The following is a 23,598-nucleotide window of genomic DNA, read 5'->3' on the forward strand; positions in this document are numbered from 1 at the left end:
TCTTGTGTGATTAATACTGGTTCTTCATTGGTTTCTGCAGATCCAGCAGGTTTCCGGTACGGCCCTCCTCCTTCTCCAGTGCCCTGGTTACCTGTCAACTCTAGAGACATAGCAGACATGCAAGCGCTCAGCAGCAGAGACTGTTCTCTGACGAGTCCTCGGAGGGATCTGGGCCCCAAACACTGCAGCTTATGTGGCAAGGTAGAACATTTCACGTCAAAAGTAAATAATAATAATAGTAATCATAAGACAATGTTCTTATGCAACACAAATGAAACACTGAAGCAATTTGTGTTTCAAATCCACCGTGTGATCAGGGGTCACTTGATCAGCTCCTCCAGTCCATAAATAATACATGACAAAACATTTTCCTTGAGTAGTACTGCTATATTTTGGCCTCTCAAGACTTTCCAGTGACAGGGGAAAAAGCTTTTCACTTCCTGAGGCGCGTCTTTTTAACAGGTCTGTTTTGAACTTTTCCATTAGGTTTACTCGTCTCTCGCTCGCCTGGAGTCTCACGTGTACAGATCGCATGGTAGTCATCATCATGGTCGCTCTCTGGTATTCCATGACAGCAAGGACCCAGGGATGGCATGCAGGGTAAAGGTACAAACATTAGTTTGCAAAGCTTTTTGTGTGTTCACAATCAAAAGTGAAATGTCTCCCTCTGGTGCTGAGTACTGCAACTGCAGTGGTGGATTCTTGAACTTTATTTCTAAACATCTGTTAGTATATATTATGTAGTTTAGTAGGCCTATACCTTTTTGTTTCTGTACATGTGAGTACACAATAAGCAAATACTTTTCAGAATTAAGTTACTTTTAAAACAAATTATATATTATAGTTAGTTATTATATATATACACTACCAGTCGAAAGTTTGTAATAATTACGATTTTTTTTTTTTACTGTTTTTTTTTTTTTAAGTCTCTTATGCTCACCAAGGCTGAATTTATGTGAAGATTAAATACAGTAAAGCAGTAATATTGTAAAATATTACAATTTAAAAAACGGTTTTCTATTTTAATATATTTTTAAATGGCATTTATTCCTCTGAAAACTGGAGTAATGATGCTGAAAATTCAGCTTTGTCTGTCACATGATCCTTGAGAACATTCCACTGTGTGTGTGTATATATAATTCTATTCACTGCTTTTTATGAAAAAGCAAACATTATATACATATATATAAAATTCTATTCACTGCTTAAGCAGTTATTTTTTATTATTAAAAAAACATACAGTGAGGAAATAAGTATTTGAACACCCTGCTATTTTGCAAGTTCTCCCACTTGGAAATCATGGAGGGGTCTGAAATTGTCATCGTAGGTGCATGTCCACTGTGAGAGACATAATCTAAAAAAAAAAAAATCCAGAAATCACAATATATGATTTTTTTAAACTATTTATTTGTATGAAACAGCTGCAAATAAGTATTTGAACACCTGTCTATCAGCTAGAATTCTGACCCTCAAAGACCTGTTAGTCTGCCTTTAAAATGTCCACCTCCACTCCATTTATTATCCTAAATTAGATGCACCTGTTTGAGGGCGTTAGCTGCATAAAGACACCTGTCCACCCCATACAATCAGTAAGAATCCAACTACTAACATGGCCAAGACCAAAGAGCTGTCCAAAGACACTAGAGACAAAATTGTACACCTCCACAAGGCTGGAAAGGGCTACGGGGAAATTGCCAAGCAGCTTGGTGAAAAAAGGTCCACTGTTGGAGCAATCATTAGAAAATGGAAGAAGCTAAACATGACTGTCAATCTCCCTCGGACTGGGGCTCCATGCAAGATCTCACCTCGTGGGGTCTCAATGATCCTAAGAAAGGTGAGAAATCAGCCCAGAACTACACGGGAGGAGCTGGTCAATGACCTGAAAAGAGCTGGGACCACCGTTTCCAAGGTTACTGTTGGTAATACACTAAGACGTCATGGTTTGAAATCATGCATGGCACGGAAGGTTCCCCTGCTTAAACCAGCACATGTCAAGGCCCGTCTTAAGTTTGCCAATGACCATTTGGATGATCCAGAGGAGTCATGGGAGAAAGTCATGTGGTCAGATGAGACCAAAATAGAACTTTTTGGTCATAATTCCACTAAACGTGTTTGGAGGAAGAAGAATGATGAGTACCATCCCAAGAACACCATCCCTACTGTGAAGCATGGGGGTGGTAGCATCATGCTTTGGGGGTGTTTTTCTGCACATGGGACAGGGCGACTGCACTGTATTAAGGAGAGGATGACCGGGGCCATGTATTGCGAGATTTTGGGGAACAACCTCCTTCCCTCAGTTAGAGCATTGAAGATGGGTCGAGGCTGGGTCTTCCAACATGACAATGACCCGAAGCACACAGCCAGGATAACCAAGGAGTGGCTCTGTAAGAAGCATATCAAGGTTCTGGCATGGCCTAGCCAGTCTCCAGACCTAAACCCAATAGAGAATCTTTGGAGGGAGCTCAAACTCCGTGTTTCTCAGCGACAGCCCAGAAACCTGACTGATCTAGAGAAGATCTGTGTGGAGGAGTGGGCCAAAATCCCTCCTGCAGTGTGTGCAAACCTGGTGAAAAACTACAGGAAACGTTTGACCTCTGTAATTGCAAACAAAGGCTACTGTACCAAATATTAACATTGATTTGCTCAGGTGTTCAAATACTTATTTGCAGCTGTATCATACAAATAAATAGTTAAAAAATCATACATTGTGATTTCTGGATTTTTTTTTTTTAGATTATGTCTCTCACAGTGGACATGCACCTACGATGACAATTTCAGACCCCTCCATGATTTCTAAGTGGGAGAACTTGCAAAATAGCAGGGTGTTCAAATACTTATTTTCCTCACTGTACATATATGTATCGTTTGCTTAAGCAGTCATATCATTTAGTTATATTGTCACAGTGCATGTAATGATTTAAGTTTGCATTTCAGGAACGAACATTTGAGTGTAAGGAATGTGGGAAGGTGTTCAAACGCTCATCTACTCTGTCCACCCATCTCCTGATCCACTCGGATACACGGCCATATCCCTGCCAGTACTGTGGCAAGAGATTCCACCAGAAATCCGACATGAAGAAACACACCTTCATACACACCGGTGAGACAAGTTGAATTGAAACATTGTATAGAAATGTATAAATGTATAAACATTGTATACAAATGCAGATTGCAGTGGTTTTCTAATGTTCTGACAATAGACAACTTGTGCATTTTCGCATTTAATCTATACAAATGTTTCTATTCGCAGTATGTTGAGTGCATGTTTTGATTGCTCCACATTTTAAACTATGGTTTACTTTGTGTTTTGTTCAGGAGAGAAGCCCCATGTGTGTAAAGTGTGTGGTAAAGCCTTCAGTCAGAGCTCCAACCTGATCACACACAGCAGAAAACACTACAGACCCTTCAGCTGAACACACACACACACAAACTTTTTCCTTCAGGAGGACCCGCTACTGAACAACAACCTTTGTGAATGTACATATAGTAGCTTTACAAAACACAAAGTATTATAAATTATCAAGTGCATATTTTCTTCTATATGTTAAAACCAAGTCATTTCTTAAGCCAGCGTTGAGTGAAAGTGCCATCATAGCTGCACATCAGTAATAATGCAATGAACGCAAGGAAAAATAGTGCACAATTAAATGCAATGTTGATTCATATCTAGTGATATAGAAATTAGTCAAACAGCAATACAGCTGACGGCCACAGGTTCATTTGAGTCACTGCAGAATATGTTTAAGCTATTTGTTTCACAATATATGTTATGTTGAACTTGTGTATAAACGCACTATAAGCAACAATTCAAGAGTCAGTATTTTCACAGCTTTATCTTCTAAAATCTATTTAGTTGTCATACAAGTAAAACTTAAGCATAACAAGAAAATGACAGTTTCAAAGCTTTATTGCTTTACATTTGTTAGTGAGACAGTACATCAGTCAAACAAAAAGAAAACGATGGTTTACAAGTTGGGCTTTATCCAGCTCAAAAGTCTTCTGAGAACTTCACAGAGGGATCTGGAGAGATAAAGTGCTTTGGGTAAATGAAATGCAACCAGCAAAATGAACAAATGACTAAACCAGGAGAGCAGGAAAAGAGCTCTAGAGACTTTATAGTAGACCTATTCATGGCCAGATATATAAATTATAGCCATAAATGCATACAGGGGGAAGACAGTACAATGGCTGACGCTCACCTGCAAAGCAGCCCTCGACACACAGATCATCAGAGGGCAGACAAACCTCCGTTGAACACATAAAATAAATCTGTGACAAGTCAAAAAAGAAGAGGTTTTAAAAGTTGATTCAAGTTTTCTATTCTTCTAGACGCTTTTATTGCTGCTCTATACCTCTTCATCTGCCTGCAGGTTGGCATCTTCAGACAGGAACTGGAACGTAGTGATCGTGAATCGTCTAACATGATTGGTCAGGGCCTCTGCAGGTGTAGCAGGAGGCTTGTGGGTTGGGGTCTGGTCAAGAGTATTTGGGCACCTTAAAAAGGTATATAATTAATCAGTTGCTGGACCAGATAGTTCAATAGATAGATGATTTTCTAGAAAAAAAAAAAAAGGAAGAAACATCTCTCTTGTACCCATCATAAATAATGATCCAGGCTGATTTTGCAGAGCGCGGGTATGCCACACAGTAATGCACCAGCAGTATAGCTGTGGGGTCTGGAGGGTTAAGCAGACGCACTTCAAGGTAAAGGGGTTTCCCCAGCAGCATACGCAGGGGCTGGTGGTATTGTGGGTAAAAGCTGTTGTAGAGCTCATCTGAATGAAAAAAGGGCTGCAGTTGATGCACAAACCACTTTTTTTGTTGCAACAGTATTTCATGTGTGCATCAGTTTCCTAAACATAGAAACGGAATACACTGCCAGAAAATTACTTCTAAGATGATTCAGCAAGGTTTTGTTGAGAACAAACCTTCTGCGATCCTGAGCTGAACTCCAAACACCCCCTGAGCTTTGATAGAAGGGCCGAGGGAAGGGCTTTTCACCAGGTAACCCACACTTACCACAGATCCGGGCAAATACCGACACTCAACCACTAGCCTGGGACGACAGGGAACATGAAGTCTCAAGCATGTTGCTCAGTTCTTTGAGTACTGGTGGGATTATATTTTCACACGTACCTTACAGGCGAATCTCTAGTGATGGTGCCGTAATTTAGACTGATGGGCTGCACTTTATTCAGGATCTCGACCATGTAGATGACCGTTTTACCCACCTCCTACAGACATCGAGTTAGACTTGCATGGTCACACACTCTGAGGGTGCGTTCACACTTAGCAGATTTGGTTGGATTGAACCAAACTGTTCTGCGATTGCTCTGGTAGTGCGGTTCGGTTCATTTGAATAAATGTGAACACTGCTATCCGAACCCTCATGCGCTCCACATGAGCTCTAGTGCAGTTCGACTGACACATGCACGCAACACGGACCAAAAACATCTAAACAAACCAAAAACAGGACGTTCACAAGATGCAACCCTAAAAAGAGAAACAGAATACCTGGTTGTTCTCATCATAGGAGCTACATTGCCCATTACAGTTCTGTACAGGCATTGGAACTGTTGTCTTCTTGCAGCAGATCTTTCGTTTCTGTGCAACAGGCGAATTCCTGCCGCTGTTTCGACGACTCTACACATTTATAAGCTCTTTGTGAGTTCTCAGCTGGTAAAAATATCACCACTTGTACACATAATGCTGCGTGCTGGGATTAATGTGCTTGTTTTGTTTCGGATGTTTGGTTAGTTACGTCGCAAAATGAGTGTCATTTGAAAGCTCGTTTCCGCCACAGAATAAAACATTTAAAAAGATAGTTGCTACTTTTTATCTCGCAAGTCTGACTTTTTTTCTTAGAATTGCGAGATATAAAGTCCAATTCTAAGGAAAAAAAGAGACTTTTTCTCAGAACTGCATGTTTATGTCTAGCAATTCTGACTTTATTTACATGCAATTGTGACTTTATATCGTGCAACTCTGACTTTATATATCCCAATTGCATGTTATAAAGTCAGAATAGCGAGTTTATATTTCACAATTCTGACTTTATAACTCGCAATTGCGACTTCTATATCACGCAATACTGAGATAAGTCAGAATTGCAAGATGTAAACTCGCAATTGTGAGAAGAAAAAAAAAAAGTCTTGTTTTTGTTTTGTATCTTTAGGTTCTGTGTTAAACATGACAGTGTGAACGCCAAGCAAACCAGGACCAAATGTATAATTTTCTGTTTTGTTCCAGATCAAAAGAGAATGAACTACAAGTGTGAACACACCCTCAGATACATACCTACTGCAACTAATCTACTCACATATCTGTGCACCCCACATTCATCCAGCGGGATCTTGAAGAGGGCCAGGTCAGCTGTAACTTTGAGGGGTGTGCAAGAGCTGTTGCCAGCCGTGACAAGGGTGGCTGGGGAAAAGGGCGGATCCGTGGCAGATGAGTGAACCGAGAAAACAAAATGTCGATCCATTGTGCATTCTGATTGGGATACACACAAAATTGCACAGGTGTCAAGTACCATGTTTCTCTTACGGAAAATGTTCCTGTGTGATTCTAAGAAATAATTATCCCAATTACAGACAACTTTATACAAACAAAACACATATGTTGTGAAATATGGATGTTAGTTTAACATTGTAAAAAAAATAATTTAATCAAAAAGGTTGAAAAAACTATTTAAGCAATTATTTAACCCCTATATTTACTTCTAAAGCCACATTTTTGTAATTATAAATAATTTCTCATCACCATAGTCAATAAATGAAAGGTTGGTTTTGTGCTTTAATTTACATACATACACACGTGTATATACAGACCCTTTCCAAAAAATTAGAATATAATGGAAAAGTTCATTTATTTCCATAATTCCATTCAAAACGTTAAACTTCTATAGATTCTAGATTCAGGGCCCACAACTTAAACGATTTCAAGTATTTAGTTGTTTATTTGTACATAATTTGGGCTTCCAGCTCATAAAACCCACGAAAACAGGATTTCAAAAAATTTGAATATTACATGAAATCACACAGTAATTACACAGTGATACCATGGTCATTGAACCAGGTTTTGGTTCTTTTGGCAGTGTGGGCAGGTGCAAATCCTGCTGGAAAATGAAGTCAGCATCTCCATAAAGCTTGTCTGCTGAAGGAAGCATGAAGTGCTCTGAAAATGTCCTGGTAGACGGCTGCGTTGAGTGGACGGCACAGTGGACCAGCACCAGCCGATGACATGGCTCCCCAAACCAACACAGACTGTGGAAACTTCACACTGGACTTCAAGCATCTTGGATTGTGTGCCTCTCCATTCTTCCTCCAGACTCTGGGACCTTGGTTTCCAAATGAGATGCAAAATTTGCTCTCATCAGAAAAGAGGACTTAGGTCCACTGTGCTTTATTAAATCCAGAGTCAACGCAGCCGTCTACCAGGACATTTTCAGAGCACTTCATGCTGACTTCATTTTCCAGCAGGATTTGCACCTGCCCACACTGCCAAAAGAACCAAAACCTGGTTCAATTACCATGGTATCACTGTGTAATTACTGTGTGATTTCATGTAATATTCAAAAAATTTTAAATCCTGTTTTCGTGGGTTTTATGAGCTGGAAGCCCAAATTATGTACAAATAAACAACTAAATACTTGAAATCGTTTAAGTTGTGGGCCCTGAATCTATAATCTATGGAAGTTTAATGTTTTGAATGGAATTATGGAAATAAACTTTTCCATGATATTCTAATTTTTTGGAAAGGATCTGTATATACACACATACATATACAATTGCAAGCATATTTATGTAATTACTTTGAGACTGGTAAATACTACACACCAAGTACCAATTTTGAATTAATGTTTAGTATTCCATTTGAATTGAATAATGTTTGTCCAGCTCACCGTCCATGGGGTAATAACACGACTGGCTGTCTTCACAATAACAGCAGCCTCTGTCATGGCACTCTGATGATGATATAGCCACAGATCCACAGACCAGCCGCTGCTCAGGTGCGACATTACATGATTCTACACGACAAAAATGTGAACTTTAAAAAACTGTGAACTTTTTTTTAGAAAGTCACAATGTTTGAATCCATTAATAAGCAGTGTTAGGGGTAATGCAGTACAAGTAGTGTGAGTTACAGGGGTTGGCAACTTATTAAAAAACAAACAAGCAAGCCCAGCCTAGTCTAGTGTAGCCAGATCTTCAGACTGAAGGCAGAAGGTCTGGAGTCCATGGCAGCTTTAAAGTGCCCCTATTAAGCTATTTTAAAGGTTCTTATTTTTGTTTTGGAGGTCTCCTACAACAGGATTACATGCATCAAAGATGCAGAAACACTTTCATTTTCTCATAATATACATTGCACATCACCACATTGTTCAATGATTCTTAAACGGCTCATTGGATGATTCAGTCTTTCTAAATCCCTCCTTTCCGCGAGCTTACTTTGCTCTGATTCAGCCATTGATTGCTGGGTGTGATGTCTGAGGCTGAGACTAAGCCCAGTCCAGATGAGAAAGTGTCGCAAAAGTAACAATGCATTACTTTTAAAAGTAACTTTCACCAACACTGTCGAGAAAGATTCATACTGTACCTTGACTGAAAGAAGCCTGACATGACAGCAAGGACTCAACTGTGTGCCCATTCGGTGTGCGATATTTTAATATAATTCGGTACTGTCCATCCTGATTAAAAGAAACAAATATTCATGAAGTCAAAGTCATACAATATGCATAACACTGAATGACATCACAGACCTTATGAGTCATGTGACATGAAGAGTAAGGCAGGAGGACGTTGATGGCACCATCTTTATCCCTTCTTACAGAATACCCACAATGACTTGGAGCCTCCAAAATAGGAGCAGCTTCTGTTTTGATCCCACTGGAAGCATCTATAAAAGAAAAGACAGATTTAAAAAAACCATTTTAAAATATTAAACAAATTTACATAAATCACTTGACCTCAAACAACCTATAATTGCACCATTTTCATGGGAATTGATAAAACGCAGATGTTTTCGCCTGAACCGACCTCAAACTCACCTTGCACAATGAGGCCAGATGTTGGTCCAGGTGGCAGTTTTACACTCATATGTTGGCTAGAACACGCCACCTGAAATTTAGGTGGTGGTTGAGCGGGTGTGTGTACGTTTGTAAAGTGAGGTACTGTAGGTCGTGTGCCTCCATCTCCATCATGGTGACACTGAAGATGTAGGGTACGGAATCGCATTTGAGGGGAATACCAGAACTTGACATATAGAGAGATCACTGTAGGGGACTGAAGAGGTAAAAAGGAGAGGAAAAGAAAGGAGAAAGAGTGAAAGTGTCATATATGATACCTGGCACAAACAGGACAATGTGCAGAAAGCATTCCTGACTCAACCCTAAACAAGTAATTGAAAAAAGAAAATCATTTAAAAATGTACATTATATATATATATATATATATATATATATATATATATATATATATATATATATATATATATATAAATAATATACATATCACTATGCAGCATTGTTTTTGTTTGGAAAAGGGGTGAACCGTCTCATTACCAAGACCAGTTGCTTATTAACATTCTTCTAAGCATTCTACAAAAACAGGAAAACGTTTGTTATGTATTAACCTATTAATTTATTCAACTTAAACAATTAAAAAAAAAAAAAAAAAAAAAAAAAAAAGTTTAAAAAGGTTTTTAAAAAACACCCTTTAATCATACACATTGTGTCTGTAAACAATACAAACAATTGACTTTTTGTTGTCATTTTTTGTAATTATTTTAGCTCATTGCCATATTTAATTAATTTGATTACATTTTGACTAGAAAAAAAATTGCGTTTCAATATATTTGCTGAAATATTTACCTAAATTAGCTTACAATTACTGTAACTTTTATAAAAGATTTGTGAAAAATACAAAAGTTTAAATTTAAGTTTATTATTCCATTTTAATTCAATAACCGGATTATTCAATGACACATAGGAATGTGGTGAATCTCAGCACTGAGGGCTCACCTTTTTGTGTGTGTGGCAGGAAGGTAGTGGTGAAGAGAGCTCAACTCTGCCACCTCTGGAGTGGAGTTTGTAGTTACAGGCTGCTGAGACAGATGCGATGGAGATCCAGGTATTCGTCTTCACATCTTCAAAAATTACCAACACCGAAAAGAGCAAAAACATTAAGTTTTGATATATTTTATATGTGCATCAAAAAAAGTTTATATTCACGTAAAATAAAAAAAAAAGTCACAATGTAGTTCACCTTTGACTTTAATGGAGTCCATTCTAGTTGAGGGAAAAGTTACTATTAATCTGTTCTTCTCGCAAAAAAGTGATGGAGACATATTGGGGGGGTCTGAAGTTGGAGTCAGAGGAAAGAAAGGGATCTGGGGGAACAGGGACTCTTGTATAAGTGGCTTGTGTGGGGGTCGAGGAATTGAAGTCCATGGCATTGGCTGGATGGACGGTTGCGAAGCAGTGGTCATGGCTGGCTGATGATTGTACAGGATGGGGTGCTTAGAACAGAATGAGTCAGGATAAGGGGGACAGGATATAGGGTACGGTGCATAGTGTGTAGGGGGCATCACTAAGTATTGGGGTTCCATCTCTTCATGTGTTTGTGGATTTTGATCCGCAGGTAGAGCCAGATGTTGAGGTGCTGGATGATGGTTAATGTGAGCAGGCGGTTTCTGGTGCTGATAAACACTGTCTCTCTGTGTGTCAGGATGAAACAGCGGTACTGCAGGTTGTTTATAAGGAAGGTGAGGGATCACAGCAGGTTTAGATGAATCTGGTTTAGGTGTTGCAAGCTGCCATGTGGAACCAGGAACTTCTGGGAAAGCAGGAACATGTGGGAATAAAGACATCCGCTCCTGATTGGGCTGCAGTGGTTCATGGAATGGATGAGGATGAAGGTAGGGAGGAAACCGAGACAGGTGGTAAGGGAATGGACAAGAGAGAGTGAACTGCTTTCCATCCCAGATGATGACAAGAATGCTCTCTCCATCCTACAGAAAAACAAGTGAAACTTCTTGGTCTGAAACAGCTCATATCTTCTCAAAGCAAGCAGCGACTTTTTTTTTAAATCAAGGATCTTGTGACATTAGGGACATTAAGTGTTTCTTTAGCATTTTGCTTAGATATGAAACGCTTGTTTCCACCATGGAATAAAAAAAAAAAAAAAAAAAACTCTTTTCCCCTTAAAATTGTGAAAAAGTCAGAGTTACAAGTTAACTAAGAATTGCAAGAGGGAAAAAAAGTCAGATAAAAACCTGCAATTACCTTTTTTTTTTTATATCTCACAATTCTGGCTTTTCCCCCTTGGATTTCCAAGGTTATATTTATCGAAGGTCCAATATTTTTTTCCCAAATGTGCTAGTTTATATCTCACAAAAAACAAATACTCAGAATTGGAATAGAAACTCAGACTTTACTTAGAATTGAGATATAAACTAGCAAGTTTTTTCTAAATGATACCACGGTAAACAAGTATCACCCATCCCCACGTACCATTATATTCCTAAGTGAACTTATACACAGTCTAGAGTCACGTTTTTGATATTTTTCATACTATTAAGGATAGATAAAATAAAAATCTATATAAAAATCAATCATCAACAAGTACAGTTTACAAAATTGTGTAAAAGATTCACAAATGTGGTCATTTTCTCTCAAGTGTAAGACACTCAAATTACCTTAATTTCTCTTAAAACGTGTCTGTTTCTTACCGTCACAGTCACGCATTCAGAACTGAAAGTGGTATGAAGTAGAATGACCTCAGGAGGAGACTGTATGCGATATGCACACGTCTCAGATAGGAGAGGCAGTACGTTCCCATTCACTTAACACACACAAAAAAAAAATGCATGAAGAATGTCAAACCTCAACAACAACAAAAGGATTCAGCTGTGAAAAAAGTATCAATAACAGTTTTTTGTAAGCTTCTAATTTGGATAGATGTGAGAACAATGCATTCAATCATTTGTCCAATAAAAGGAGGTTAAAACCATAAGCTTAAAGGGTTAGTTCACCCAAAAATTAAAATTCTGTCAGTAATTACTCACCCACATGTTGTTCCAACCGCGTAAGACCTTCGTTCATCTTCGGAACACAAATTAAGATATTTTTGATGAAATCTGAGCCATGTTTCACTCCTCCATAGGCTTCCAGTGTGACCGAAACTTGCTGGCCCAGAAAAGTTATTAAAGAGATCGTTAATATAGTCCAAGTGACTCCAGTGGCTCAATCTTAAGTATATCAAGCGACGAGAATACTTTTTGTGCGCAAAAACAAACAAAAATAACGACTTTATTCCACTATTCATTTCCTTCTCTCTCGACCTCTAGTTGGTTCGCGTAGTGTTTTTGCGCAGCGCGTCTGTGTTACACGTCACCACGTAGGCTCACTATTGGCCGACGCCGGTCATGTGTGTGTTGCGTGATGACGTGCAACACAGACGCGCAGCGCAAAAACACTACGAGGCCCAGAGAGAAGGAAATGAAAAGTGGAATAAAGTCGTTATTTTTGTTTGTTTTTGCGCACAAAAAGTATTCTCGTCGCATGATAAACTTAATGTAGTGCCACTGTAGTTACTTGGACTATTTTAACGATGTTTTAATAACTATTCTGGGCCGGTGAGTTTCGGTCACACTGGAAGCCTATGGAGGAGTCAAAATTCTGTCAGATTTCATCAAAAATATCTTAATTTGTGTTCCGAAGATGAACGAAAGACTTACATGGTTGGAACAACATGAGGGTGAGTAATTACTGACAGAATTTTCATTTTTGGGTGAACTAACCCTTTAATTAAAGGTGAGGCTTCTGCTCCAGTGACAGCCAGAACAAAAAACAGCACGATCTCAAATGTGCATGTAACACACTCTTACCTTTAACCCTGTGTTTCTCAGCATCTTTCTGGGTGCCTTCTATTGCAATGACCATACCAAATTGAGAACACATGAAAGAAGGAGTTGGTTTTGAGATCACAGGTGCCATAGGACAGAATATCTTTACGGGACTGCCCCACCACTGCAGTGATAGAACATAATTGCCATTCTGAAAAGAGGAAAGACTGATTAAAAGGTGGAATCTGGGCAACAATGTATTGATTAAACAGCAAGCAAACTGTTACATCAGAAATATGTCAAAACAGTGGGATAAAAAAAATTCATCAGCAGAGCAGACAAAGATTTTGTACATTCTGGACTAGTAATGTCATCAACAACTTTGAAAAGTTTGTCATGCACAAACCAATATAGCTATTACTTTTTTCTTGTTATTTCTCTTTGCATGCTTGATACAAACTTACAAGCTCCTTACAAACTAAGGAACTACAGTATAAGATTACATATTTGGCACCTCTTGTGTGATGTAGCAACCATTGTATGGGGCCATTAGGACCAGATCTTTCCATGTGACCCTTACAGAATATCCGCAATATGCAGGCACCTGGAATAAAGGCAGTGGGGCTGCATTCACTGTGAATGAAGCAAACCAGATCATTGTCTGTAGGACCAGCAGGTTAAAATGTTAAGCAAAAAGTGATCCAGCGTTAACACTGAACCTGAACATGAATCACTTTATTCTCACCTCTGTCTACAAAGATGTGCGTGTATTCTCTTCCAGCGGCTGTTAAGGTCATTCCCTCTTCTGAGCAGTGAACCGTGGGTAATGCCTGCCACATAGGCCTATCTGTGGATTTGGAGCTAGACCCACTTCGATCAATTTTCCTAGAGATTCCTGGTCCCCCAAATGCTGTCCATAAAACACAAAAACGTGCAATATGTATTAACCATTTTAAAAACACCAATAGTAGGCTATATTCATACTAGGAAAAAGGAAAACACACCTGGTGCGTCACCTTGAAATCCAGCTTCGATTTCAAAAGCTTTTTTGTGGAAACTTCTGAGTGGAGTTTTTTCATTGTTCAAGTGCATAGATGCGCTGTCGTTTGATCGCGATTCATACATGTACTTACTCGACTGTAGAGGTATTGTTTCATTCGCATGTCTATAGGAAGAATCCGCTGAGACGTCACGGTTTGAACTCGCGCGTCTACTGCGTTTTAAATGTGGATTTGTTTGGTGCAATTCCAACGCACCGCTTTCGTCCTCAAAATTGTTAAAACGATTGAAATTGTATTCTTCTGAGTAACCTTCCCGCTCAGACGTAGCTCTAAACGTACAATAATTTAGATGAAGTGCTGTTGTTGATAATATAAATACTGTAATTAAAGTTTTAAGTTCGCAAGACATCGCCACTTTGTTTCACCTCACATGCGCACCGAAGCTCGCATGGGCAAACGGCGAGTCCAATCAACAAATTAATATAGACCACCTGTAACTTTGGAATGCTACGAAACTTGTGCTGCGTCCCAATTCGCCTACTTAGGCCTATACTACGCCCTAAAAGTATGTACTCTTTTTGTGAAGAAAAAGTACATCCTTTTGAGTGTGTAGCAAAAGAGTAGGCAAGCTTTAATTGGGACATAGCCTACTTAACGGACAGATCTGTCGCGTGCATCCTGTCACCGCAAACTGTCCTGTCAATCATCTTGTCACAGTTAAAATCCTCCATTCAATCTAATTTAATTTCCTACCGTTTAGGAGAGAAATGTATTTGCACGTTTATCTGCCAGTCGTGGGTCTTTCATGCGGAGACTCTCCTCATATGCTTGCAATATGAATATGCATTTAGAAGTTAAAGGCTAAACGTATCTTTACAAAAGTTCACAATGCATCTGCAGATGCAATATAATGTAGACAACATTGAATAAATACATTTTCGTCAGGTTAGATGCTGATAATTAATCACTCAAACCCCTTTATCTAAACCTCTCTACCCAGCCGGCACATGACCGACCTTCAACGTTGAAATATGGTTGAAATAATGTCAGTTGTCATTTCAACGTTGAAACAACGTTGATATAACGTTTAATGCTAAATGGTTGAAAACCAACTGGTACATGACAAACCTTCAACGTTGAAATATGGTTGAAATAATGTCAGTTGTCATTTCAACGTTGAAACAACGTTGATATAACGTTTAATGCTAAATGGTTGAAAACCAACTGGTACATGACCAACCTTCAACGTTGAAATAAGGTTGAAAAAATGACAGTTGTTGTTTCAATGTTGAAACTACGTTGAAATAATGTTTAATGCTAAATGGTTGAAAAAGGGTCATAAAAACACTTATAAATCGACTTTGATTTTTTTTTAAAGATATATGTTGAAATTAATGTATACAGAATAAATAATTTCTGCATTTTAAATTATTATTAAGATCATTATTATTTTATTATCATTTTGCATTTTTTATCATGAACCTCATCTCATCTCAGTAATTCATCTTATGAAATAAATGTGATCTGTTGTCAAGGTTTAAGTCTGCTGTATGCAGAATGATCAAACAGGAAAACAATTTTCTGTTATGAAATTTCTTTCTTTTATGTCTCTGTGTGTGCACAGTAGCCTACTATAACTTTAAATTCTGCGATTTCTGAGAGCAGTAGGCAAGGAATCTCAAGTGACAGCTTTCTTTTTTTTTTGGTTTCTGAGTTGGGTGTTTAGGCCTACATCACCAAATCTAACTTTATCTTACCTGAATCACTGTCTTGTTTGCTAAAACATAGCACCTTTTTTCTAAACATGTCAGCAACGTTCCCAGAACTGGTTATTTTTGATTAACTGAGTTGCAGGAATTCAGCATAAGGGATATGTAAACGAGTTGAGATTAATAAATTGATAAAGCACGCAAACCGTTCACAGCAGCCGAAAACAAGCCAAATTTGAGGTGCACAAACTTTCTACAGGCTTTCAGAGAAATCAAGTGTTATATACTGATATATATATATATATATATATATATATATATATATATATATATATATATATATATATAAATAATTTAGTATAATAATAATAATAATAATTCACACACACAAACAATAAGTTAATATAGACGAAGTTGATTATAATATACACTAGTTAATTATTGGAACCCAGATATTTTTTTTTTTTTTTTTTTTTTAAATTGCCATTTAGTTATATAACGCAATTATTAGTATTGTAACGCAAGGTATCATTATAAATATAAATTGAATTTTTCAAAAATAAAATAAAAAACTTTTAATAGGCTAATTCATGAATGGGTCATAGAACTACACAATGAGTTTAAAATTCATGATTTAATATTAATGGTATTTTAAATGATGTTATATGTTTTAATTCTAGATGTTTATTTAAATACTGCGTGACTTTGAAGTGTTTTAATCTGCGTGCGCGTGAACATTCGAGTCGCATTCAAACACTGGAGCGAGCGCGCTGCGCCGCGCGAGAGCAGATGGAAACGAGGAAACGTCATCAACTGACAAACAGCAGAACTCCCGTCTCTCGCTGTTGTTTTCACTGCTTTCAGGTGAGTTTAGTCAACAAATTCCCACAAATAATACATACAAACGTCCCTGACACCTTTATTGCGTGTAATTGACACGCTTCTGTTGAATATTTACTTTATATAAATGGTTTTGTGTCTTCAAAAAAGTCCGTTAGCATCTCAACCATTTTCACTTAGCTGCTAACTTACGTTAAGTTAAGGCTAACTAACCTTATAGACTGGAGCTCTTGTTTATGAAAGTTTGGGGTTTTAACCTTATCTTTGTGTAGATAACAGTTTTTGATTTGTTTTGCTGGTAATTTGTCAACAATGGGTGATAGGAAGTAAGCTAATTTATTTAGCCTAAAATACTGCACTGTACTGTTAATCAGTGACGTCACTTACAAATTAGTGATTTAAAAAAAAGGTGATTTCAGGAGCAACAGAAAAAAAAACCCCTCTATTGATTAATCGTGATACTAATTTCATATGCATTTATTTCACAATACATTATCTAAAGAATTATAACGTTATATATATAAAATAAGCTCTGCTCTAGTTTGTAGATGTTCTATTGTAAATCCCATGTAACATTGTTGGCTCTGTTTTATTTCTCTAGGTCTGGTTTGAATTATGTTGGCCAATGAGACAGACACCATACTGTCCAACTCAGGGGTATTTATTTTGTATACATTTTTTTACTGATAAATACTGAAATTCTTTTTACTTTTAAATGCTAAATGTGGTTCAGGCACGTAAGTTATTTTTCACAGATATCTGGCCAGCTTATAAGTATGAGTATACTCATGGCTCATACTCTTAGCCTTGAAAATGTTTGAATTGATATCCCCAATGCAATATCAGGGGGTAAAGATATCATTAGAGTTCTTAAACTTATGGCTGTGCTCTTGTTATCAGATGAGATATAATCCATAGCGTTTGGCCCTGTGATTCTTCAGGACAAGACCTTGATGCCATCCATACTCAGTAGATGAAGAAGGTGAGTTTCACAATAGCTGCCACTATCACAAATCAAGAGACCGAACACAACAGGCTTTCATCCATATGAACACACCCATTATGTAGGCATGGGTACTGAAACAATACTCATACTTATTTTCACTTAAACACAGTTTATGTCTTAAGTTTAAGCTTGTTGAATAATATGTCAAAAGAAATGCAATGGTCAGGATAATTGAGGGCCTTTTTCTATGACAGCAGACACATGAGATAATGCCTGAAGTGAGTCAGTGAGGGAGAAGATCAAGCCTCTGGAGGAGGACATACATTTTACACTTCAGGAGAAAGACAAAGATGAGCTCCAGGGCAGATTCAGCAATCATTATAAAGGTGAGTTCAGTGTTTCCATGCTTAAGTGACACTGTTTAATAAAGCAGAAACATTATGTGTTATTTAAAGTGATGATTTTACTTGTTTTATTATTAAAAGGTAATATTAAAGGTTAAAAATTACCCACGGTAATAGACCTGCACAATATTGCAAAAAACTGATATTGCAGTATTTCATTTTTTCTGCAATATAATGCAATATGAAAAACTATTTCACCAAATTACTTAAATAGCTGTATTTGGGAAATAATTAATCATTCTAGAATGATTGGTGTGATTTTGTAGGGGTTTCTGCACAGAAAATAATAAATTGCAAGAATAGGTAAAAAAAAAGTAACAAAGATGTAAAATAAAAATAATCCACGTAAGTCTAATTTAGGTACAGAAGTTGAGTAATCAGCTGTAAAATAGCATGGCATAGTCCTGTCATAGCCTGACTTCACAGAGGCCTATACTGCAATATCACTACCACAGATAAGTATGAATGATAAAACAATATGTTCATGGCTTTAATGCATCACATAACATGCTTGTTTATTACAGTGTGTCAGGTTGTGTGTGTCTTGCACCTGTTTTATGAGGACACCGTTTTATGAGGACATCATAAGTACATGTTCCTGATGTTTAACTTGTCTACAGAATCTCAGTGTGTTGTGTTAGTTTGACAGAATCCTGGTCTATGAGGACACTAGTTTTACTGGGACACACATAATGGAATATTAGGATCGATACTGATAACCCATAATTCACAGCTCATTGTGGCTAATACCGATATCGAAAACTATTTGTGCTTGTTAGATTAAATATAATCATTGAAGAAGTTGGTAAAAATAGCAACCTCTGTTGAAATTGGTTTTCAATAAGTAATACTAAAATTAGTATTTATTTGTCTTTTATATTTTTTTATTTGCTCTTCTTTCCTTTTTTCAGATGATAACTGAGAATAATCAGATGAAACCTGAACAAGATACAGCAACTCTAAAGGTATCTAAGAAGTTTATAATATAAATGCAGGGTGAACTAGTATAGTTTCTCTCTCTTAATACAAATAAAGTATTAATATATCTATTTACTTATTTACTTTATTTGTAGAGGCAATTACATCAGTGGATGTTTTTTAGACTTGTCGAGCTTCATTAAATCGCTCCGCACTCAAAACAAATCTTTATTGTATAATTACTTTACTCATTTTAAGACTTTGTTTATCTTAATTTTTCTGCAGTTGTGGCAGCATTATTTGGAGAAATAAAGTATGATATCTTCCTGGAACAGTAATTTAATTTGTTTCAACATTAACTAAAATTATATTATGACTTCAAAGTAATTACAGTTATTATTATATAGTATATAGTATTGTTATATAGTTAAGGTAATAATTTGTGTATCTAATATCTGTAATAACTAATCTGTATAGGCCAACATGTTTCTCAATTGTTAAAATACGGATAAATTGTGTATACTTTGAGTTGTTAAATTAATTATAAGTATATTATATGTTAATTGAAATTATATGAAAAATATTAATATGTAATATTACAGTATAACACTCTTGGCTTTTTACTGAAATATTTAAGGTTTAAACATTTTTAAATTACCCCAGGCTGTTTCAGTGAGAAAAGTTCTATAGGGTAAATAATCAACTAAATGAGGTAGGCTACAAATATAATGTTACATTGCTTGTAGTTATAATAATTGTTTGAACTATTATGCTAACAGATATTGTGGTCAACAATACATTTTATTTATTCATTTTATTTCTCTATAGGTCTATTTTGAGGTATTTGCCAGCAATGAGACTGACACCATACAGCAGAGTTATTCGTTCCACTTAAAGGTATTTGTGCATGCATGTATATCTATACTTGTTTACTTATTAATGCTAAATGGTTCAGGGGCTCAACAACTTTAGGCATGCAAGTTATTTTTAAACAAAAATCTAATTTTAACCCACTACCTATTATACATGCATATAGCAGCAAATATAAATAACGACAAAAGCAATAGCCTACTTTGTGTAAAAAAAAAAAAAAAAAAACCTTCTCGACCATTGTGGTTTACCTGACCGTTTTTTCTTTGTGAGGAAAAACTGTGTCTTTGTACTTTGCAGGATTTATAGGTTGATTATATCTCGAAAGCTCATCACTCACTTGAACAGTGGATTTGGATTTCAGCCGTGCAGGTCGTAGGAATAGACGAGATGGTGGAAGACAACTGAGAGTTCGTAGGAAGCGTCATAGGAAGCATAGGAACTCGAACTTGAGGTAGGCTATTCTAGACAAACATACACGTTTTTTGCAACCTCATAAAATAAATAAGTTACCTCTGTGTGTGTGTGTGTGTGTGTGTGTGTGTGTGTGTGTGTGTTTTTGTACTGCTTCACCATTAGCGTAGCGATATTAGCATGTATTTCAATGTAAGTTAACTTAGTACCATCTGACATTGCTGTGTTTTGCTGTTGGTAACGTTAACTTATGTGTTTAATGTTGTCAGCTAACATTAGTTTAAAAAAACGCATGAGAGGTAACAAAAAGTGTGGGAATGAGTAAAGTGGTAAAACCGTCATTTATTCAGTTTACATAACCTCTTCAAACACTGATAACGATATTGAAAATCTATTTGTTTAAATTTTTTTTTAGATCAAGCAGCATTGGAATAAAATTATTTATCGGGGGAGAACACCCAACAGAAAGACCCATTCACCAACTACAGTAAGTCAATTTTACCCACTGTTCGAAAACCTACACTGGGATTAATAGTATTAAGTATGATTTTCATCTTTAAAGTAAGACATTTAACGTTACTGATAGAAAGTCTGAGTAACTTTTTGTCCTTTTGTCTTCTGCTGAAGTGGCTTACTGAAAGTGGATTCATGTCACCTTCATCAGTCCTTTCTTTAATCACTGGAAACCATCAAGGGAAAGACCCTCAAAAATAGGATAAATGCGGCTGCAGGTAAAATTATTTGATGGTTTGATTTTGGTGTACCATTTGGCTTTTTTGTGTGTGCTTCCCTTGCTATGATACACATTTCTGATGGGATTGCCATGCTTTAAGTGTATGTTTACATTTTTAATTATGTAGGCTAATACTAACAGTCTCAAAGATGACAACTCAGTTCATGTTGTGTGAATGTTATAATGGCAAACGTTTTTACAATTTAAATCAATTTTTAAGATTGTTTAAAGGAATGGTAAAAAACATAAACAAAAAAAAAACTGCTTTTTATGGACTTTTCATTGAATAATTTCTTCTTTCCCCCCTTCAGATTCGCAAAGGATCCAGATGATTACTGGCAATTTGGTGGAGGATTATTCTTTAGCTGCTACATTGCACTATCACTTCTGGTACAGATTCATTGGCCTTTTGTGTTATTTTTTTATTTTACTTGATTTAATAAATTACTTTTAATTAGTACAATGTATGGTTAGGATTCTGAATTAAAACAGTGTAATGTTCTCCACAAATATTATCAGAAATATATAATTGTTGAAACAATATAAACCTGCATTGAAAGATATAAAGAACAACAGACCTCAACCCTCTCAGCTCAACACCACAATTTGTTGATTTCTTCATCTGGTTGAAGGATGAAATCATGACCTTATGATTATAGTAACCGTAACTGACACATGGAGTAATAGTACATTTTTTACAATTCCACCTTGGGGCTCTGAAGAATTTCTTGTGTAAATGTACATCTGAATACATAAAATATGTGTTTTAGAATGGATAGTGTTGTATACTTTGTTTTCTACCTGACAAATTGAACTGTAAAGTGAAAATCTTGTACATGATTTATTGTGTATTCAGTGTTTTTGCTTTTATTTATAGGATAGTAGCAGACAGCGGGCACGAAGTGAAAAGGAAGTGATGGCATCGGAATGGACCTCGAGCTGGGACGCTGTCGGAGCACTGCACAAGGCTGTCACATTTTATTGAGAATTTAAAAACTTATTTTTTTTACTGTACACTTTAAATATTAAATGTTTAATTTAAGGGTTACTGTAATTGAACAAAAACTGTCTTTAAATATTCCATTTAGAATAGATGTTTACTTCTTTTAACATTACTTTGAAAACGCTGCAATTTAAAGTTTGAGATGGTTTTTCTTTTTGTATTTTTAGACTTGTTTTTTCAGAATAAAACTTTTTACAATCTTGAGCATGTGTTAACTCATTATTTAATGTGTTTAATTAAGCCATTGCCGCCAGTCATTTGACAGTTAACACTTTTTATTGTACAGTATGGACAGTTAATCACAAATTCAGTAAGCATTGTCATGACTCATGTTCCAACTGCAAACTAGTTTGTAATTGAATGTACAATTGTATTTTCGCATGATGAACGGTAAGACGGTGAAACAACGTCACAATATCAACGTTGATTCAATTTGCAAAATCGAAAGGTAATTCAACGTTGATTCAACGTCGACAGAAGACCATAACCCGAAAGGTAAGAGTGAAACGACGTCGCGATTTCAACAGTGAATCAACGTTGTTTTTCCGCGGTGAAACGACGTCACAATATCAACGTTGATCCGTTTTGCAAAATCGAAAGGTAATTCACCGTTGATTCAACCATGGTACCTGACGTTGTTTCAACGGTGAATCAACGTTGAAATGCCGGCTGGGTACATAACCGCCAGACTCGCGCGTCCTCCATGTCTGTAGTTTTTTTTTAACACAAGACTGCAAGTGTGTGTAGAACTTTTGATTACCCGATGGGACACACTTAGTCTTGCAAAAAAAGTTTTTAATTATTATTATTTTCAATACTTTGCATTTTAAAATAAACTTCTATAATGTCTGTTCAGTAGTCGCTATTTAACTAACAGAAGACACAATTTTAAAGAGTAGCAAATGTTGTACAAAATACCCTACTCATCTTTGCACCAATAAAATGTGCAACACTTTATGTTTTACTACCAAATTATATGCAATATCTAATTAATTTGAATTACAGTGGAATGTTTTCCTGGACACCTTGCGATTTCGGGGCACACGAGTTTCCGAACATAATGCATGATGGGATACGCTTAGCCTAGAATACCGCTCTGAAGCGATATTCGAGTGTGCTTTAAGGGCACTGCACTTTGGCATTTTTAAGATATGGGACAGTCTTGCGCACTTACCTCCTGTGTATGCACATGCTCTCAAGTGGCCAAGACTGCAAGTGTGGGTATTTGGACAGGGCATTCATGGACACTTCTACTCCTTTTATAGTTGTTGTACTACACTTGACCGCCATAAGAAATTAATATACGAAGAAGAAAAAATAGGCTACAAAAATACAGAGAATCTTTAGGAACAAACCACAAATCAGCCCTGAAACAAACAAACAAAGCACACAGCAAAAAAGAGGTTCCTAAACTCTATGTGCAACATAGTACACACACACACACACACACTGGTATGGCTGTAACAATATGGCAACATTGTGCCAGATGATTCAATTAAGAGGTTAAAATCAGACAAATTATGTGTAACAAAATGCTTTCTCTGTGTTCAGGTTTGAGTGAATAAATAAACATTTTAAAAAACATTTCGAAACAACATAGTCTTTGATAAAGTCTAATATCCAGGGCTTGACATTAAAGGCAGGGTAGGTAGAAATGGTCTAAAAATTTTATTTTTCAAATTTGTTTAAACTTTATGTACATATCAATACATAATTAAAATGTAAGTACTCTGAAAAAGAAAGTATCAAAATCGAGTGTCTGTAGACCTCTCACGACTGTTTTAAAGACATCTCATTATTTCCATTCACTCCACCCCCTCATTTCTGTGCTTCTTCCAAAGCCACGCCCCCAAAACACATGAACGCGCGACTCCGACCGCTGAGCTAGAGGACGCATTATTTACCTGAGACAAG

The 23,598-nt window shown here is 36.7% G+C and overlaps 2 protein-coding genes and 1 long non-coding RNA gene across 5 annotated transcripts in view; 2 read left to right on the forward strand and 1 right to left on the reverse strand.

Annotated features, from left to right (window-relative positions):
- Positions 1-3,806, forward strand: part of evi5l (ecotropic viral integration site 5 like) — a 49,516-nt gene extending 45,710 nt beyond the window's left edge. The window contains exons 21-24 of the mRNA XM_084396800.1: positions 41-201; positions 487-606; positions 2,935-3,100; positions 3,316-3,806. Of these exons, the coding sequence (XP_084252926.1) occupies positions 41-201; positions 487-606; positions 2,935-3,100; positions 3,316-3,413 (545 nt within the window). The 3' untranslated portion in view covers positions 3,414-3,806. The remainder of the gene's footprint in view (positions 1-40; positions 202-486; positions 607-2,934; positions 3,101-3,315) is intronic.
- An 83-nt stretch (positions 3,807-3,889) lies between these two features.
- LOC311282780 (uncharacterized protein) lies at positions 3,890-14,386 on the reverse strand. The gene is made up of 18 exons (XM_084396788.1): positions 13,851-14,386; positions 13,592-13,756; positions 13,361-13,479; positions 12,889-13,057; positions 11,731-11,843; positions 10,266-11,010; positions 10,022-10,146; positions 9,050-9,284; positions 8,762-8,898; positions 8,599-8,689; positions 7,904-8,029; positions 6,320-6,492; positions 5,137-5,234; positions 4,929-5,056; positions 4,595-4,775; positions 4,353-4,494; positions 4,200-4,269; positions 3,890-4,020 (listed from the first exon to the last, which is right to left on the reverse strand). The coding sequence occupies exons 1-18, from the start codon at positions 14,254-14,256 to the stop codon at positions 3,989-3,991; spliced, it is 3,255 nt and encodes a 1,084-aa protein (XP_084252914.1). The 5' UTR covers positions 14,257-14,386; the 3' UTR covers positions 3,890-3,988.
- A 1,812-nt stretch (positions 14,387-16,198) lies between these two features.
- On the forward strand, positions 16,199-21,888 carry LOC311285796. Of its 3 annotated transcripts, none has more exons than XR_014626425.1 (11): positions 16,199-16,420; positions 16,998-17,053; positions 17,297-17,378; positions 17,600-17,728; positions 18,658-18,711; positions 19,493-19,561; positions 19,835-19,988; positions 20,364-20,435; positions 20,576-20,679; positions 20,993-21,071; positions 21,559-21,888. It is a non-coding gene; the product is annotated as an uncharacterized lncRNA (long non-coding RNA). The 3 variants fall into 3 exon arrangements; XR_014626427.1 differs by having other exon boundaries at positions 16,203-16,420; positions 17,597-17,728; XR_014626426.1 differs by lacking the exon at positions 20,576-20,679 and having other exon boundaries at positions 16,200-16,420; positions 17,597-17,728.
- Positions 21,889-23,598: the final 1,710 nt, after the last annotated feature.

This window comes from Rutilus rutilus, assembly GCF_951802725.1.
Source record: "Rutilus rutilus genome assembly, chromosome: 2".
NCBI classification, from domain to species: domain Eukaryota; kingdom Metazoa; phylum Chordata; class Actinopteri; order Cypriniformes; family Leuciscidae; genus Rutilus; species Rutilus rutilus.